This window comes from Hordeum vulgare, chromosome 3H (assembly GCF_904849725.1).
Source record: "Hordeum vulgare subsp. vulgare chromosome 3H, MorexV3_pseudomolecules_assembly, whole genome shotgun sequence".
NCBI classification, from domain to species: Eukaryota; Viridiplantae; Streptophyta; class Magnoliopsida; order Poales; family Poaceae; genus Hordeum; species Hordeum vulgare.
Window position 1 is genome coordinate 299,251,898 of NC_058520.1, and position 20,417 is coordinate 299,272,314.

General features: G+C 43.2%; 1 protein-coding gene across 2 annotated transcripts; it reads right to left on the reverse strand.

The window, feature by feature from the left end:
• Positions 1-5,106: 5,106 nt before the first annotated feature.
• Positions 5,107-8,508, reverse strand: LOC123443689. Of its 2 annotated transcripts, XR_006630783.1 has the most exons (5): positions 7,975-8,508; positions 7,780-7,898; positions 6,851-6,933; positions 6,033-6,115; positions 5,107-5,423 (listed from the first exon to the last, which is right to left on the reverse strand). XR_006630783.1 is itself a non-coding variant. In XM_045120191.1 (4 exons), the coding sequence occupies exons 1-4, from the start codon at positions 8,034-8,036 to the stop codon at positions 5,322-5,324; spliced, it is 366 nt and encodes a 121-aa protein (XP_044976126.1). In that variant the 5' UTR covers positions 8,037-8,499; the 3' UTR covers positions 5,107-5,321. The 2 variants fall into 2 exon arrangements, 1 of the variants encoding a protein (XP_044976126.1); XM_045120191.1 differs by lacking the exon at positions 6,851-6,933 and having other exon boundaries at positions 7,975-8,499.
• Positions 8,509-20,417: the final 11,909 nt, after the last annotated feature.

The following is a 20,417-nucleotide window of genomic DNA, read 5'->3' on the forward strand; positions in this document are numbered from 1 at the left end:
TCTGTGCTTGCACAGCTTGTAGAAAGTCCTTGTCTTGAGGCCCCGTACAACTTTAGCATTTGCCCTCTCTACTTGCTTGTTGCTCCTCGGGTGAGCAACATAGACGCATAAGACCTTAATGCTAATATCTTAATAATATTGCATGAAAGTGGTGCTGGTGAATTGCGTACCATTGTGGGTGATGGTCCTGTTTGGGACCCCGAAATGGCAAACAATACCTATGAGGAACCTGATTGCCACCAGCGTAGTCATCTTTCTCACTGGCTCCACCTCGGTCTATTTCACGAACTTGTCGATGGAAACAAATAAGAACTCAAAGCCCCCGATAGCACGGGGGAGTGGGCCGACGATGTCGAGCCCCGAGACCAAGAATGGCCAGGAGAGTGGTACGGTTTGATGAGCTTGTGCTAGTTGGTGTATCTTCTTGGCATGGTATTTCATGCTTCACATGTTGTCACAACCGCAAAGGCATCTTCAAGGGCTGTAGGACAGTAGAAGCCCTGCCAGAACGCTTGTAGGATCGTAGAAGAGGTATCTAGAAGGGGGGGTGAATAGACTACTTGCATAAATTAAAATCCTAGCCTTTTCCCAATTTTAGTGGTTGGTAGGTTTTAGCATTTCTAACAAGTCTAGTGAACCCTACACATGCTAGTCAACAAATATGGAAGCATAAAGTAAAGACTTTGCAAATGTAGTAAGGAGTAGAGTTTAGGAAGATCAAACACAAAGAGGTTGACATGGCGATTTTTGGCATGGTTCCGATAGGTGGCGCTATCATATGTCCATGTTAGTGGAGACTTCAACACACGAAGGGTAACGACTGCGAGAGTCCACGGAGGGCTCCACCCACAAGGGGCCCACAAAGAAGCGGCCTTGACTTTTCCACCACGGCTTCCGTCCACACGGGACTAGCCTCACTCACGGTAGATCTTCACGAAGTAGGCATTCTCCTTACCCGTACAAATTTCTTGGTTCAACTCCACAACATGAAGTAGGAGGCTCCCAAGCGACACCTAACTAAATGTGGCAACCTTTGAATTCTCGGTGAGGCTGGTATAGGAATCTTGATGGTACCAATACGGTGACATAAACCAGGTTCCAAATCTCGGTGAGACCGATTTCAAACTCAGAAATTCTGATTCTTGAAATCTTCTCAACAAAAGGTTGGACACTGAATCCCGGTGGCACCAATGTGAAAGTTGGTGGTACCGAAATGGTAGGGTTTGGCATAGGATCTGTCAAGTGTAAAATCGGTAGGGCCCAATGGAAATAGTTGCTGGCACCGATTTTGTAGGTCTGGATTTGGACAGAGATATATTGTGGGAGAATGGTTGAGTATTTTCGGTGACTACCTCTAAGCACTTGAGCAACCAATTCATCATAATACCTCATCCCCTTTTAATAGTAATTGCTTTCCTATGGACTCAAAGTAATTTCTCACACATGTAAAATGTAGAGTCTTCTTGCTTGAAGCTTGAGCCAATTCCTATCCCCTCCTTGCATCAAGGGGCTTATCATCACAATCCTATTGCCAAGGCTCTATGTGGACTATACCTGAAACATACTAGGTAAAAGTGTTAGTCCAAGAGACAATGCATGTTGTCATGAATTATCAAAACCACCAAGGGAGCATATGTGCTTTCAATCTCCCCCTTTTTGGTAATTTAGGAGAACATACAAACAAAGCTTTTAAGACAGGTAAGCATTAGAATAAGACAACTTGAAAGATACATATGACTAGTACGAGCTCCCCCTAAATGTGTGCAATACCTTTTAAAGGATAACTACATTGGACTGGATGGGCACACACATGGTAGTAGGACAGGACAAGTCATGCATATCTGGGCTATATGCATCAAATATATGTGAATGAAGAGCTTCCATGTTCAATACTCACTCTTGCAAACAATATGTGGAAGTGACAAGAGATCGTCATGAACAAGGATATGATGCATATACTTACCTTGAGGTTCTGGAGCGTCTTAGCAGTAGGAGTACACTTGGGAAAACAAATGTTAGATAACACAAGAGCACTCTACTGTAAAGATGCAAATAGCTTCAAAAGTACCAAGATATTGAAGACATATTGAAAATATGATTTGATGATAGATATGTCTCCAAGAGAATTAAGAACTTTCTCCCTTAAGAATGAATAAGTAAGATTACCTCTCCCCCTGAATTATAGCATGTAGATATTGGGAGTAGGTAGGGTAAGACAAGTTACATCCAAAGATAGTGGAAAACAATTATATCAAAAACAATTTTATCCCCCCCCCCCCTTAATGGTATTGCTCCCCATGAATATGTAAGGTTTGATATATCCCCCTTTGGCAGATCTCCCCTTAGGCAGACCTTCCCATAGGAACATATATCTCCGGCTTTTGATATTTCTCCTCCTTATGTATGCTTGTTAGAAGCTTCGATAATTCTCACCTTTGGCATTAATTTCCAAAAAGGCCAGAGAGTAAGGGCTCATTGAGAGAAAGGGATCCTTGATTCTTCTCTCTTTGATAAGGGTTCCTTGATTTTGTGTTTTCTCCCCTTAAGAATAGATAGGAGTTCCTTGAACTATCTCCCCCTATGTTAGCTAGGACCGAAAGGTTCAACGCCATTCCGATCCTTGATGGATTGTAAGGTGAAGGAAGATGATCGAATACATGCAAGCTTTGGGTAGTTTGGGCTTCCCGCTCTCGGATGAGCTGGCTACTGATGCAGTTCTTGGTTCTCTTCTAGCTAGCTATGTGATGTTCATCTCGAACTATCATATGCATGGCATGGATAAGAAGATGACTAAATTACATGGGTTGCTCAAGGTGGTAGAGAAGGATATTAAGAAAGGCATGCATCATGTGTTGATGGTGCAGAAGTCGGCAAAGTTCAAGAAGAGTTGGTCCAAGCAAAAGGGTAAGGCAAAGGGCACAGAGAAGGTTGTCTCCGCCGCCGAGCCGAAGTCCGAACCGAACTCAAAGACCATTTTCTTTCGTTACAAGGAAGCTGGGTACTTGAAGAGGAACTGTAGCAAGTGGCTTGCTGAGTATGGCAAGAAGGACAGAGATGCTTCTTCACGCAAAGGTACATTTGTCAAATATATTATAGACATTTACCATGCTGACATACCTAGTAGCTCTTGGGTATTTGATACCGGATCGGTTGTTCGTATTTGCAACTTGATGCAGGGGTTGGTAAAAACTAGGCGTGTGGCACAAGGGGAGATTGAAATCAGGGTCGGCAACAAAGCAAGAGTTGCTTCGTTGGAGGTCGGCATGATGCAACTCTAGCTTCCTTCTGGATTTATTTTGGAATTGAATAATTTTTATTACATTCATGCACTTAGTCGGAACATTTTTTCTGCCTCATGCTTGATGAGTGAGGGTTATGAATTCAATTTAAAGGATAATATTTTTTCATTTTATTTGAATGGAATGTTCCATGGCTATGAACCCGTTGTAGGTGGGCTATTTATTTTGAATCTAGAAACAGAACCACTCTACAACGTGAATATTGATAGGCATAAGCCTAATGAGATACATACGACATACTTCTGGCATTGCCGGCTAGGACACATTAGTTTGAAACACATGAAGAAGCTCCATGATGATGGACTCCTAACATGGTCTGACTTCGGGTCGTTCGAGACATGTGAATCATGCTTGCTAGGAAAGATGACTAAGTCTCCTTTTGCAAAGAGTTGCGAGAGGGCGTCCGAGCTGTTGAAGCTTATACATAGTGATGTGTGTAGTCCAATGAGCACAACAACTAGAGGTGGTTATCAGTAATTCGTGACTTTTACCGACGACTTGAGTAGATATGGATATATATAATTGATGAGGCACAAGTTAGAGACTTTTGAAATGTTCAAGGATTTTCAGAACGAGGTTGAAAATCAGCTCGACAAGACGATAAAGCTTCTATGACTTGTGTACATGAGCCATGAGTTTGACGATCATCTGAAAAGCCGAGGAATAGTACCTCATCTCACACCTTCGGGTACACCACATGGAAACGGTGTGTCAGAACGGAGAAATCAAATCTTTTTGGACATGGTGTGATCGATGATGAGAAAATCGGATTTACCCTTGTCATTCTGGGGATACGATTTAGAAACTAAAGCTTTCACACTTAATAGGGCACCATCAAAATCCGTAGACAAGACACCGCATGAGACTTGGACTGGGAAGAGTCCTAGTTTTTCTTCTCGAAAGATTTGGGGTTGTGAAGCCTTTGTTAAGCGACTCATGTCGGACAAGCTTACACCCAAGTCGGATAAATGCATATTCGTGGGATATCCGAGGGAAACCATGGGATACAGCTTCTACAACCGAGAAGAGAACAAAGTGTTTGTTGCTCGGACCGGGGTTTTCCTAGATAATAAGTTCCTCTGTCGAGAGGCTAGTGGGAGAATGGTGCAACTCGAAGAAATTAAAGAACCACTCATGGACGACTCGGCTGGTGATGAGATCATACCGGAGTCGCTGAGGGAACCTGTAGTGGAGTCGGCAGCGAAGCCATGGAGGTCGGATAGATTGCGCAAAGTGCATGATGTGTAGTTGCTAGAAAGCGATGAACCGACCACGTATACGGAAGGTGATGGTAAGACCAAGTTCCGAGGCATGGCTTGAGGCCATGTTATCTGAGTTAAAGTCCATGGATGATAATCAAGTCTGGGACTTGCACTACAAGAAATACGTCCATCCATGACCCACCATTTTGGTCACTGGATCGTCATTGCTTTTCATCCATGACCTTCTTTTGACTAAATTCAGAACGTCAACAGTTAGCCTTCAAGAACGAACAAACATGACCTTCCGTGTAGTTTTGGTCAAAGCTACCAATGACGTAAATTTTGGTCGTAAAATCTTTGACCAAAATTTTGGTCATTAACCATGTGTTTTAACCATGTAGGATGTGACATGGAGTTGCCCATGTGGCACATACAATGACATGGCATACATGATGATGTGGCTGCCACATAGGATCCAACCATGAGCCCATCCTAAATCTGGTATGTTGATGGGCCAAGTCCAAGAGTTCAGCCCATTAGTGCATTCATAACATAACCGTTTGGGCCACACAAAATGTAACCCAATAAATTAAGTCCACACGTTCTTTTCCTACACACATAAATTTCTTACAGATTTTTTGAATTACTCAAGTTTTGCTATCCTTGTACAAACTACATAGGGCCACAAGTTCTGTAATTATAACAAGGAAATTACTTGTAGAAACATTGAATGTCACATCCCAAGCAAATATAATATTACAAACAAGTTCGATTTATTTCTGCACTAAATAGAATAAAGCAGATGCTACATCACGTTATTTCAAAGAATAAAGCACATGCTACATTTTCTTCCTCTTCCAGAGATGGCTTTAATTATCTTCCTCTTCCAAAGAAGGCTTTCATTATCTTCCTCTTCAGACTTCTGAGAGCATGAAGGATCGCATATAAGAAGCAAACATTAAATAAAAAGTAAAGAAACATAAGAATATCTTGGCATCAAATATGATAAAATGTAGCAAGTTGTGCAGGAGTGTAAAGACATCCATTTAATACATGAACATTTAGATGGGAACAAAAATATTACTTATGAAGGATACACTCAGTACATAAAGATCACTTGATTATTTAAAACGATAGTACAAGGAATTACAAATCTAGAAGTGACATACCTACACCAAATTAGTCAGTAGACAACTAAGACTAGTAAGAAGCGAAGGGCACATGGCATTGCCATTAAAGTGTATGTCGTGATACAACAAATAACACTCCACTGGATAGATTGGTATTGTAAGCATACATCCTTCCTAACTAGTTCGATGGACTGATGCTTTTTCCCGACAAATGAACTATAAAAGAATACATAGTTCCTCATTCAAAAACTAACAACGATCAAATCTCACAGATATGTTACACAACACAATCAACTGATCATACAACACCGCTAACATCAGCAACATTCATATTAAATAAACAATTGCAAGTCAGTTCTGATACTAACCATGAACATGAATTAAAGTGACTCAAAACTTACAGGGAAGAGGGATAAAGACAATCTGTTTCGTGAACCACCATGACGGTTCCCATGGCGCTGCTTTGGCTGTTCAAACTTCAAACCTATAAAGATCAAAGTTATAGTTAAAAGTAAAAAAAATTGCAGATATTGGTGGTCTAATGTCGATGGATATAAAGAGGCCATAACTAGTGAATTTGATTAAACATCAATGAAAAGAAGCTCTGAGGGAAAAAATGGCCACGTTGTTGGGCATTAGAATCATGCTCTAGCCCACATAAACAGAATTTTATCCTGCCTTCTATTGTATGAGAAATAATCAAATAGAAGTATAATTAACATTTCACAATATGAATGGTAGGAGCTCGAAATATCAACTAAACATGCTGATATACACTAATTAAAGTTCTAAAAGCTCACATACTCTGTACTATGTAGAAGCAAGCATAAGCTCCAGCAAAAAAAAGTGTAGATGTTGTTTGCCCACAACACAACCATATTTATAAAAGGCTAGGGGTCTACTACCAGAGCATGAAAGAACATGCAAGTAATCTTCATCATCATCTTTAGAATAGAAAGTATTCAATGAATAGACATGAATAAGGGACGCATTGACTTTATTCTGACACATCATACAACACAAGGCCAGCAAGAAAATGGCCAAAAATGCCAGTGCAACTATAATCAAGATGGACGACTTTTTATTTGAAAAAGGCAACTTCTATCATACACAGATAGTAATTTATCACATCAGAAGTACAGTATTAGCTGGTTCGAGCCAGAGTATATGCAAGTCATAAACAAAATTAGCCACTGTGTGATAGAGAGTAAAGAGCTACCTTGCTGCCTATAGTCCTAAGAATCTCACTAGTGGACGTGAGCTTCACCACATTAACACTTTGCCTCTTTGAAACAAAAAGCACTATAAACAAGCGAGTAGTAACCATATCAGCCACTAAATGAGAAGTTGCATCAGGAAAAAACACATTGCCTTGCTTATTCAGCTAGGTCTTGCAGACACAAATTAAGGTACAACAATCAGCGCATTATGGAGATAGTGATGCATATAACATAAGGGACACATAGCACCAAACACAGTATGGAAGCAAAAAACATATGAGCTATTGAGTGTTGCCTTGTTGCAACCAAGAAACTCAAACTAAACACAGACATGCTAGGCGTTTCTTGTAAATAAGGATGCTATAATTAATTCCAAAAGTAAAATTATCTTAGCTCCTATTTGATAAGTATTCAATTTTCCAGCGAACTATAATCGTTAGTATGTCTATATGTCAAAACAATCACAGGAACATATAGAAGATTGATTGATGGTACTAAAATAAATAAAAATAAGCATGTCACCAGTATATGTGAGTTTTAATTTTGAGTGATATTCTTACATTTGACAACAGCATGGCATCTTATAAGGTTTTCCTTTTACTTTCTGTGAGCCACATTATATGTCCACAAGAAATAAAAAGGGACAACACATGTGCTCAATATATCATTTTTAGAGTATCAATGAATGAATCATAGGAATTTCGTAGGAAAAAATTCCTTTGTGTCATTTGGAACGTAGGAATAGGAAACATGGTTTCATGAATTGGGTTTCTATCCTTCACGTTTTACAAGAAAATAAACATCCAGTTGAGGCTACTGGAAAATTCCCTACGGAAACATGCTGCTGCATTTTTCTCATTTGTGAGCACGCACAAAAAGGATTTCTCCAAGAAGATACATGCAGTAGGTCGGAGTTGACAAGGCTTACCTGTGAGCCAAACATGGGCTGGAGCTCCAGCTTGAAATTTCAGTGTCCTTCTCCTTGAGCACATACACAGATTCTTTCTCATGCGGCACAGGCTCGTTGACTCCTTGGAGCAGCACAAGCTGAGGAAAAACCAATCGGGGTCCATTACTGGTGGAACTTAATGGAATCGACTTGACGAGTGGGGTGAGCACGTACCAGTACAAGACGGCCATATAGTCCAGTTCAAAGATGATGAGGCGAGGGAGAAATTGGAGCATGCCCAGGATCTGCAGCGCCTCCGCCTTCACGCGCTAGTCGCCCGTCACTACCTACTGTGTACGTGGCGACGCGCAGTATTTTGTGGCGAACAGATGCGCTAGGAGCCAGGATGCATCCTAGTAAGGGATATGCAGACGGGCGGCCAGATCTGTCGTCGTCCACGTGCTGTAGGTGACCCTGCATTGTGGATCTCGTCTTCGTCGCCGTAGAACTCATGCTAGATGCAGATAGGAGGGTGGAGGTGATGGCGGAAATTGCTCTGCCGGGCTGGGCGGCGCTCCGTAGGTGACCGATGAGACAACGACGGGGATGGCGGCGGCGAGGGGAAACGGGAGGGGATAGGAGGGAAGGCGAGGCGATGATGGAAGGTGTGGCTGGATCTGGAATGACGGCGCTGGGTGGCTGTGTGCGGAAGAGGGGTTAGGGCTAGGCGTACCCAAAATGCTTGGAGTTGGATGCCGCCCCGGCGCGTCCAAAATTTCACGACTGCGCCTCTTTCTTCATTGTTGTGCGTGCTATTTTTTACCGGTTACTGACCCTTGGCCCATCTCATATTAATACAACATTACTCTTTTTTATGATAATACATGTCTCATTTGTATAATAAAAAATAAATTATAAATCACGTAAAGACCGACATGAAAAAATTGAAAAAAATATCAAAACACCACTGTGCTTCAAACCAACGTCCGTCACCTTTCAAGCTCTGCGCCGGCGCTAGAGCAGACGTCGTCGCAACGGAGAAGTCCGAGGGCACAAGTTCACCACAAGGATGTCGTCGCCACTACAATATCTGTGCTTGGACAAACTGATTACCAAATCCATCATCATCATATAGACGATTGCCTCATCTGTGAACAATCCGAAGATTCTTTATATTAAAATATACGTAACTTAGCATTACTTTCTCCAGTCATTTTTACTCAACGTATTGTATTATACTGTGTATTTGGGTAACATTTCATATTATACTCCGTATTTGGGTACATAAAACTTTGTAAAGTTTGACCAAATTTATATTAAAATATCAATATGTACAACATCAAATATATATAATACGTAACTACATTTCATATTATAATATTCGATGATATTGTGAATATGTATAATCTATACTATAAATGTTGTCAAATTAACACAAAACTTGTATGCAAACTAGAAAGGACATAAATGAGTACATATTAGGGTGATATGATAGTACATCCTCATGCTCATAGATATTGTTTTCAAAGACAAATAATATGCATCGAAGTGAGTACAATAACTCCAATATAAATGGACGTGACAACAACTATTATGTATAATTAAGGGTAAAACATAATTAAGAGGTTGAATTTGCATCACAAGCCAAAGACGAACATGATAACATGTTTTTACTGCATAATTAAAGATTGAAACATAATTAATAAATTAAATTTGCATGACAAGCGCAAAATGAACATGCCAACATTTGTTAGAAAAAGTGTAGCATGCGCTCATTAATGCATCGTATCGTTCTCGTGGTCTTTATTATCTTTTAGACATTAAATATATTTCAAACTATTTATTGAATATATTTCAAATTTGAATTACATGTATCTCGAATAAGGTCTATAAATCCAAACAAATATCATGTTTAACTATTTTATGTATATTTGTACCTTGTATTCAACAAGTATATTAAAGAGTTAGTAGCATGTCTTGCACGGGCCTGTGGGTTGGTGGGTCCCATTGGTCATGTTGTGAGCTTGTTAGTTGGCTCCACGCATCAAATGTGGGTCCTCATAGTGAGTTACATTTGCCACATAATATGTGGGTCCCACACATTAGTTTAGGTATGCTATGTGGCTCAAAAACAAAATTAACACTTCTACACAACATTTAGGCAAAGTTGTTGATGTGTCTGTCCAGTCACCTCTTTTTAATCCTATGACCTTATTCATTTGGTCATGTCAGACCTAAAATAAGACCTTAGATATTGTTATACATTTTTATGACCATTTGGTGTAATGTAATGTTGACCTTCTTGGAAGAAATTGTCATAATGCCATGGGGTTGTGACAGCCCGATGCCGAAGTTCCAGAAGATTCCCCTCTCTTTCCGTTTTCGTCGTGTGGCTTATTTTATTTGTCGTGTCATCATCGCATCATGCACATCATCTGCATTGCATGGGCATCTCCGTTGCCGCCCGTTTTCAAACTTGCATCCGTTAGTAGTTCCAGGTTCTCGTCGTTGCCCGTTCTGAGCCCGACCGCACACGCACGCGCCCGCGGCACCGTCGTAACTCTGTTTTTAAAGTGTGCGTAAAACTTTCTCCGATTGAGCTGGAATTTGTCGTGCGGTATTATTTATATATAGATAGACCGCCTGTCGAATTTCGTCGCGATCAGAGACCGTCTGGTACCCGAACGGTCGACCGTAGCGGTACCGTATTCGGGCTACCGTCGGACGTGTGTCGGTGTTCTAAGAATTCGTGCCGCGCCGCCCGTTCTCCCTCTCATCTCCGGATATTCCCTCTACACGGCCGCGTACCCTTACCCGCGTTCGGAATCGTCCGAAGCCGACACCGCGGTTGGATCCGGAGCGCGATTCCGGTTAACCGGGCCCCCCGGTTGTCTATATATAGACCCCCTCTAATTTTCGGACAGCCCCCTCTCTTCTCTCCTCGGGATACGCGCAGCCCCCACCAAACCCTAGCCTCCCACCTCTCTCTCTCTCCCACCAGCCGCCGCGGACCCGCCGAGCCCAGATCGGGCCCGGGCAGGCCCATCCGCCGCCGCCGCTTGCCCGAGCAGCGCCGCCTTGCCCGAGGAGCCGAGCTCCTGCCCCGATCCGGCGCGCCGCCGCCAACCGTCGCCTCCAGGCCCATTCGCCGTCGCCTGCTCCCCCCCCGCCGGCTCACCTCCGCCTGCCGCCAGCACCGAGCCGCCGCCTTCCCGGCGCCCCTGGATCCTGTCGCGGAGCAGCAGTAGCAGCAGCAGCCGCGTCGTCGTGCCAGCCGCCACCGCCGCCATGGGGAACCGCCGCCGGCCGCCCTCATCTCCTCGGATCTGTCGGCTTCCGCCCGCCTTCGTCCGCCTGTGCTTCGCCCGAGCACGCCGGCGCCTCGACCCGCCTCGCCTGCTGGTGCCGCCACGTGCGTCCCGAGCGGGATCGAGGACGACCCAGCGCTCGCCCGAGCGTTGACCGCAGCCCCGCGGCCCAGCGCGTCGCTCGCCAGGCCGGCCCCGTCCCGCATTGCCTCGGCCCACCAACAACCTCGGCCCAGCTCCTCCTACCCTCCAGGCCGGCTGCAAGGCCCAAGGTGAGCAGCCCGAGTCTATCCCCCGCCCCAGCGCAGTTTAATTAAGTTGCGCTCATGCAGATGCAACCCATTTTCGGATTCGGCCCATTTGTGATGTTTTTAGGTTTTAGGATTTAATTCTTTTCAGGAATACGTTAGATTTTTAAACGTCCGTAGATATTTACCCGTATATCGGATCAGAGCGTTTTATATATGTATTTGGTGTAGAATTTCGCGTAGAATCCGAATTTTAAACTTGCACATTTATTTGACGTAGTTTAACGTGCCAAATGCCTTGTTTAGCGTGTTGTCCCAATAGGGGAACGTCCGGTATTTTTTTTCCGCGCGTGTTCGGATAGCCCGGAGGCGTAGTATAAATGCCCATGTTTTAGGGACCATTTTTCCATGCATTTTAGAGCGGTCATTGGTATTTTTGCATGTAGGGAATTGCCTCTAGTTTATTTTCCCGTATATAGGTTATTCTCCCGCATTATTGTGTGGCATTATTTTGTGTTGCAAACCCCACATATTTTATATGTTTTCGGGGTAGAAAAATCCCATGGAATTTTTCTGTACAATTAGTTTTAGCTTTCGAATAAGTTAGTTCGCGAGATATTTTGCTAAGTTGCCCTTTTGCTTAATTCGTAGGATTTATTTCGGGCCTCGTTTGAATTAGTTGTCAACTAGGGAGTTGATCTCGGATGTTTTGTTTAGCCCCTGGTATTTTTGGTTGCAATAGAAATGCATGTTTAGGTGTGTTTTGCTTGCTCTCAACTTGCTAGAAATAGTGATGTTTTAGAGGAGCTGAAATATTTCTAAGTCTGGAATCTGTTATATTTTGTTGTTGTCTTGTCTTGCTTGCATCTTGTGATCTGTAGCTCTTTTGAGGTTGGTCCAATGGAGTGAGTTGTACCCCTTGTGTTTATCTAGCATGCTATGAAGTTTCATGCCATTTGGAGACCTGTAGCTTAGGATTTTGCTGCTGTCAGTATGCCTTCAGGCTGAAAACTGCACTTTCATGAGGTATTATTTTCTCTAAGTCTGAAATAGTGCGTGAGATGCCATTTTGTGTCTTCTTTTCCTAGTGCTCCTTGCTGCCATGCTAGTTGTTGTTAGTTGTTTGTAGTAGTGCTTCTTGCCCTCTTCCGTGTCATGCCTTGCTTGAGCATATCGGAGTTGGGTAGCCGAAGTTGTGAGGCGTAGAAATTGCTATGTGGCTGATTTTGGCAGATTGTAGTCATTTCTTGTTTTGCTCGTAGATGTTGAACCGTAGCTCCGATTTGATCGTGTCCTACATGGAACTTGCTTAGAATCTCGTGTAGTTTCATTTTCTCTTGTTGTTTGTATGATTTGAGGTGCTCGTAGACGCCGTTGCACACATATTGCATTCATGTCATCATATCTTGCGGTGCTTGTAACTTTTGATCCGTAGCTCCGTTGGAGATGTTCTTTATGTGTAGATTGCTTGAAATGACGCATAGAATCACGTGAACCTATTTGTTTGTTGTTTAACAAATAATTAAATGCATTAGTTCGGATCTGGACAGAATTGTAAATTAACATGTGAGGTCGTATCGGAGGTGCTATATGTCATTTCCGACCTTATTTAAAATGTCTAGATAGGTAGTTTATTTCCGCTTCACCTCTCGCATGTTTGACAACATTAATATTGCCGTGTAAATAACCGGGAGTGAACTAAAAAATTCATATGTGAAGTTTCGTCAATATGCAACTATTTGCATATTGAACTTCACTTAACGTGTAGTGTTTGATTGTGTGATTTGTCATGCCGTGACGTGCTTGTATTCAGCTGCTCATGCATCATGTGTGTCTTGCATCGTGTGGTGCATATCGTGTGTTGATGCTTGTTTCCGGTTTCCTCCGTCTCGATAGAGTTCCGCATCGTGCCGGATTGTGAGGACCCGTTCGACTACGTTGGTTCGTTTGCTTACGGAGGCATTCTTCTTCCAAGCGGGATCTCAGGCAAGATGATCATTTCCCCAGATACCATTACTATCATTGCCATGCTAGTTTCACCGCTTCTATCGTTTATGTCTCGTTGCCTATCACCTGTTAAATATCAACCTCTCAACCATGCCATGATTACCATCAACCTGTTCGACCTAGCAAACCACTGATTGGCTATGTTACCGCTTGCTTAATCCTGTTGTTAGCGTTGTTAGTTGCAGGTGCAGTTGCATCCATGTGAAAACATGGGTTCCTTGTTATATCACCATATTAAATGCTATTTAATTTAATGCACCTATATACTTGGTAAAAGGTGGAAGGCTCGGCCTTTCTAGCCTGGTCTTTTGTTCCACCTTTGCCCCCTTAGTTTCGGCTACCGGTGTTATGTTCCATAAATAAGCGCTCCTAACACGATCGGGGTTGTTATGGGGACCCCCTTGATAATTCGTTTTAGATTAAAGCTGGTCTGGCAAGGCCCAACTTTGGTTCTACATTTGCCCAACATAATAATTTTGATAAATTGAAATGCATAGGGAATTAGCGCTACCCGAGGAGTAATTTTACATAAACAGGGGGGGCCAGTGCTGATGGTGTTGGTCCCAAACGGTCTGCCTGCGGGGCCACCGCGAGGAAACTCGAGGTTTGGCACTCGTAGCTAGTTCCATCCGTCGTGTCCTGAGAACGAGATACGCGGCTCCTATCGGGTACGTCGACACGTCGGGCGGCCTTGCTGGATTAGTTTTACCTTTGACGAGATATCTTGTGCGTCGGGATTCCGGTGATGCTTTGGGTAATCTCAGAGTTGAGGTTTTCCACTAGGGAATCCGACGAGATCGCGAGCTTCGTGATTGAGGATTTCTATGCGGCTTGTGGTAATTTGTGATGGACTAGTTGGAGCACCCCTGCAGGGTTAAATCTTTCGGAAAGCCGTGCCCGCGGTTATGTGGCAACGTGGAAACTTTGTTTAACACTGGTTCTAGATAACTTGAAGTTAACTTAATTAAAATATGCCAACTGTGTGCGTAACCGTGACTGTCTCTTTCGTGAGTTCTTTCTCCGATCGAGGACACGGTGGGGTTATGTCTGACGTAGGTAGGTGTTTAGGATCATTCCTTTGATCAACAGTAGTTCACGTCCGTTATGCGTAGAACCTTCCCCTCTTATTTCTTGTACTCGTAAGTTTAGCCACCAAACATATGCTTAGCCGCTGCTGCAACCTCACCACATAACCATACCTCACCCATTAAGCTTTGCTAGTCTTGATACCTTTGGAAATGAGATTGCTGAGTCCCCTGTGGCTCACAGATTACTACAACACCAGTTGCAGGTACAGGTAAAGGTTACTTGACGCGAGCGCGTTGATTGTTCATTCGGAGTTGCTTCTTCTTCTTCTTCTTCTTCATCGATCTAGGATGGGTTCCAGGCCGGCAGCCTGGGATAGCAAGGATGGACGTCGTTCTTATTTCTCTCGTTTGTTTTCGTCCATAGTCGGACCCTGCTCTTACTCTTGATGATTATGTAATGTACTGATGTGACTCTGATGTAGCTTGTGGCGAGTGTAAGCCAATTCTATATATATCTCATCTTTTCAGTACATGTACTTGTAACGATATCCATTCTTGCGACACGACGAGATGCGCTTCTATCCCTGACGAGGCCTTCGTGCCAAATTGAGGATAGGGTCGCATCTTGGGCGTGACAGGGGTCTAGACCTTCTTGGACGCCCCATGACCATGTGGTAAATTTTGGTCAAAGATCCATGACCAATTTGACCCTGGTCAATATTTTTTGTCATAAATGAGCATATTTCTTGTAGTGTTGGTTGATCTGCTACGTGGCATAGTAGCCATTGGATGCAAATGGGACTTTAAGAAGAAAACCGATGTGGATGGAAATGTTTAGATCCACAAATCTCAGCTTGTCGTTAATGGTTATGGACAAGTTCAAGGAATTGACTAGGACAAGAGCCACTCGCCGGTAGCTATAGCTGCATATTTCGATTGTGAGATATGGCAGATGGATGTCGAAACATCTTTCCTTCATGGAAATTTAAAAGAGGATGCATACATGATACAACCCGAAGGTTTTGTCGATCCAACTAACGCTGGTAAAATATGAAATCTCAAGAGATCCATTTATGGATTGAGGCAAGCAGCTCAGAGTTGGAATATTCATTTTGATGAAGATATCGCTGACCTTGGTTTCATCAAGAACGAAGAGGACTATTGTTTATACAAGAATTCTAGTGGGAGCTAGGTAGTATTTTTGATATTGTATGTGGATGACATACTACTCACCCAAAACGATGTTTCGATGCTGAACTTAGTCAAGGAATCATTAAATGGCAAGTTTTCAATGAAGGATCTTGGAGAGGCAGTGCACATTTTAGGAATCAAGATCTATAGAGATAGATCGAGCAGAATGCTCGGCTTAAGCGAGAGCACGTACATAGACAAAGTGTTGAAGCGGTTCAACATGAGTGAGGCCAAGAAAGGGTTCTTGCCCGTCTCACATGGTATAAGGCTAAGCAAGACTCGGAGTCTTACGACTTCTTATGAGTGAAACCGGATGAGTAGGATTCCGTATGCTTCGGCAAGAGGATCCATCATGTATGCCATGCTATGTACACGACTTGATCTGGCCTATGCAATAAGCTTAACAAGCAGATACCAGGACGTCCCAGGTGAGGGTCACTGGGCAGCGGTGAATCTATCTTGAAGTACCTGAAAAGGACTAAAGAGATGTTCCTAGTTTATGTAGGTAAGGAGGAGCTCAGCGTAAAGGGTTGCATTGATGATAGTTTCCAAACTGAGAGGGATGATTGTCGATCCCAAGCTCGATTCGTGTTTGTCATGAACGGAGGAGAAGTGAGCTGGACGAGTTCCAAGCAACATACGGTCGTCGACTCCACAACATAAGCCGAATACATTGCGGCTTGTTAAGATGCAAAGGAAATTGTTTGAATTCAGAAGTTCCTGGAGGATCTTGGTGTGTTCCCGGGATGGTCCCAACCATTGGACCTTTATTGCAATAATTCAGGTGCCATCGTAGAGGCCAAGGAGTCGAGGCAACACCACAAGACCAGGCACATAGACGAAAAGTATCACCTGATACGAAGCTCATATAGAATGGTGATACTAATTTATGCAAGTTTCACACAAATGCAAATGTCACAGATCCGTTGGCTAAGCCGCTTCCACAACCCAAGCATGAGGGGCATGTTAGAGCTATGTGCATTCGATGTCTATTTGATTGAGTCTAGAGCAAGCGGGAGACTGTTGGATATATGCCCTAGAGGCAATCATGTATGATGATATTTCCTATGTGTTTATGAATAAAGGTAGTCCTTGGACATTATCAATGATGTGTATTGAAAAGTACGTGACTTGTTTGTGAGACTATACTTGTATGATGACTGTCCTAAATGGTCCCTAGTCGAAAGAGTTTTGTGGACGTGCAACCAACTAGACTAGCATATGATACGGTGGATAGTCCAGTATCAGTGACCATGTATCATTGGATGCTAGCCGGATAATATGGACTCAGAAAGATCTTGTCGGATTCGATGTATTCGGATCCGAGTCGAGATAAGGTTTGAGTTGGACAGACCCAACTATGAGACGTGGTGATATGTCATCTGTGAGTCTCTAGTACAACATACGTTCTATATCCTAAGACCTGAGTTGGCGCATGTACGCGGGATGGTGACAGACTTGCTTTGGGCCGACCAAACACTACTCCGTGACTGGGTAGTTACAAAGGTAGGTTTCGGGCTTGTCTAGACCCATGGTACGAGATGTGTTCAAGCAAGATGGGATTTTCCTCTTCGACCAAGAGAGATATACTCTCGGCCCCTCGGGTGATCTGACCTAGATAAGAATGGCCATGCGATGAGAATTATGAGATAATACGAATGTTGGTCAGATTCACCGGAACGAGAAAGAGGTCGTGCGGCAACAAGGATGACCATGTCGCCTTAAGCATGACAACATATATCGTGTGGTAAAGGGAACAAAAGTATGAAGTACATGTTCACCTAACCAGCTTCATCGCACACTTGGAGTCGGCATGTCTTGCTAGAGGCCGCTACCGACTAGATGAGTCGGAGATGGCGTGACTCGCGACCAACTGAACGAGAACCTAAAGGGTCGCATTATTAAGGGAAGGAACATGTGGGATTTAGGGTCCATGCGAGGCCCAAGAGTTGAGTCCGCATCGGACACCTATATATAGTGGAGGTGTGGCACACTTATTTGATTGATCGCTTCAGCGCCGTCATTAGGGTTGTGCATGTGTTTCACCTAGCCACCTCCACTCGCCGCTGTCAACTGTGTGATCCGGACCTAGCAGTCCGCCGCATGGTGTTCCTCCTGCACGAGCGGATACTGTGAGAGGCGGTGCACCTGCGCCACTCCGATGAACCTGTATGTGGGATCAGACGACCAAATGTTCGTGGGAGAGGGATCCAACGACCGACTGTTTGAGGGAGATTGGACGAGGAGGATACGGACCACGCGGACGCGCTGCCACATCTACTTCTGCTGCACGGTACTACACGTCTAGTGGTAACGATCTGTGATCCATCTCCGTAGCATGTTCTTGGTTGTTCTTTGCGTATTAAATTTTTAATTTGCATGCGATGCGCCTACGATAGAACCCAACACATATCACTTGAGTTGCTTTACCTCATGACTTGGTGCAAAGCTTTATCAAGGATATGAGTACATACCTTTGAATAATGTTGATGACGTGGGATGTAGATGAACTTGTCGTGGTTGCTCGAAGTTGATAAAGATCATCTTGAGTTGGGAACTATTCATGTCATTTTGGTTCATGTTTCACCTACAATGGTTAGTCATGCAAGGAAGAACATAATATATCCAAATGACATGAGTGAATTTCATCATCATATAATTGTCAAGCATATGATTCTGTTGTCTTCTTCCACCATCTCCGAAGAAAGAGATTGTTGATACTTGGCCATGTCAAGATTTATTTTGGTGTGAGTTGATGGCAATCTTGTGTAGTGTATTTCCTCCATGTACCTAAAAAATACAAGGGAGCATAGTTTTCCAAGGTATAGGATGGTGTCAAATCAATGGCATCATCGAATAGACAATCAAGGTCATGCCCTTGCATGCATCCGAGTGAGTCTAGCTGAAATTTGAAGCATCAATGATGTTCAAATCACTCCTAAAATGACAAAACACTTTCTCATCAAGTGGTTTGGTAAATGTATGAGCTAATTATTTGTCGGGAACAACATGCTTAAGATATATATCTCCTTTAGTAACATCATCACAAATGAAATGATGTCGAACTTAAATGTGTTTAGTTCCAGAATATTGCATAGGATTATAGGGAATTTTAATAGCACTCTCATTGTCACACGATAATGGAACATTTTTAACATGAATGCCATAATCCTTAAGAGTTTGAGTCATCCATAGTAATTGTGCACAACATGATCATGCGGCTATATATTCAGCTTCAGCAGTATACACAGATACTGAATTTTGTTTCTTGGATGACCAAGACACAAGAGATTTACCAAGAAATTGACATGTACCCAAGGTGGATTTTCTATCAACCTTATCTCCAGCATAGTTCGAGTCAGAGTAGCCAACAAGATTAAAAGAAGATCCCTTGGGATACCATATGCCAAAGTTTGGTGAATGTATCAGGTATCTCACGTTTCTTTCCACAGCCAATAGATAACACTCTTTAGGTGCCTTTTGGTATCGGGTACACATGCAAACACTCAACATGATCTCTGGTCGGGAGGTACATAGATATAGCAATGAACCGATCATTGATTGATAAACTCTATGATCAACCAGTTTGTCCTCCTTAGTGAGGTCAATATCTCCAATAGTAGGCATGGGGGTTGCTACGGCAATAAAAGACCTTTCCTGGCAACGGCGCTAGAAATCCTTCTGCTATTGGCTATGCCTATAGGGATTTCCTTGGAAAATATGCAAAGGATTCCCCGCGGCCTTGGAGCCTTGCATTGGTGTTCCCTTGAAGAGGAAAGGGTGATGTAGCACAGCGGCGGTAAGTATTTCCCTCAGTTTGAGAACCAAGGTATCAATCCAGTAGGAGGATCACGTCAAGTCACAAGTACCTGCACAAACACAAAGAGCTTGCACCCAACACTATGAAGGGGTTGTCAATCCCTTATAGATTGTTTGAAAAATGAGAACTGAAAGCAAAAAGTAAACAAAGCAAAGTAGAAGTGAAAGCTGAGATGATAGTTGTGAATAGACGCGGGGGCCGTAGTGTTCACTAGTTGCTTCTCTCATGAAAGCAAGTAGACGGAGGGTGAACGAATTACTGTCGAGCAATTGATAGAACCACGCAAAGTCATGACGTTATCTATGGCAATGATCATACATATAGGCATCACGTCCAAAACAAGTAGATCAATACTTTCTGCATCTACTACTATTACTCCACACGTCGACCGCTATCCAGCATGCATCTAGTGTATTGAGTTCATAAGAACGGAGTAACGCCTTAAGCAAGATGACATGATGTAGGTGGACAATCTCAAATCTATGATGAAAGCCCATCTTGTTACCCTTGATGGCAACAACACGATGCATGCCTTGCTGCCCCTTCTGTCACTGGGAAAGGTCACCCCACGGTATGAACCCAAAACCAAGCACTTCTCCCATTGCAAGAATCACAAATCTAGTTGGCCAAACAAAACCCAAGACTCGGAGAGACTTACAAGGATATCAAATCATGCATATAAGAAATCAGCAAAGACTCAAATATAATTCATAGCTAATCTGATCACAAATCCACAATTCATCGGATCTCGACAAACACACCGCCAAGAGGATTACATCGGATAGATCTCCATGAAGATCATGGAGAACTTTGTATTGAAGATTCAAGAGAAAGAAGAAGCCATCTAGCTACTAACTACTGACCCGTAGGTCTGAAGTAGACTACTCACGAGTCATTGGAGAGGCAATGATGTTGATGTAGAAGCCCTCCAGCTCCAAAGTCCCTTCCGGCAGGGCAGCGGGAAGGGTCTCCAGATGAGATCTTGCGGAAACGGAAGCTTGCGGCGGCGGAAAAGTTCATGGATGCCTTGATTTTTTCTGGGATTTTAGGGAATATATAGGCCAAAGAGCTAGGG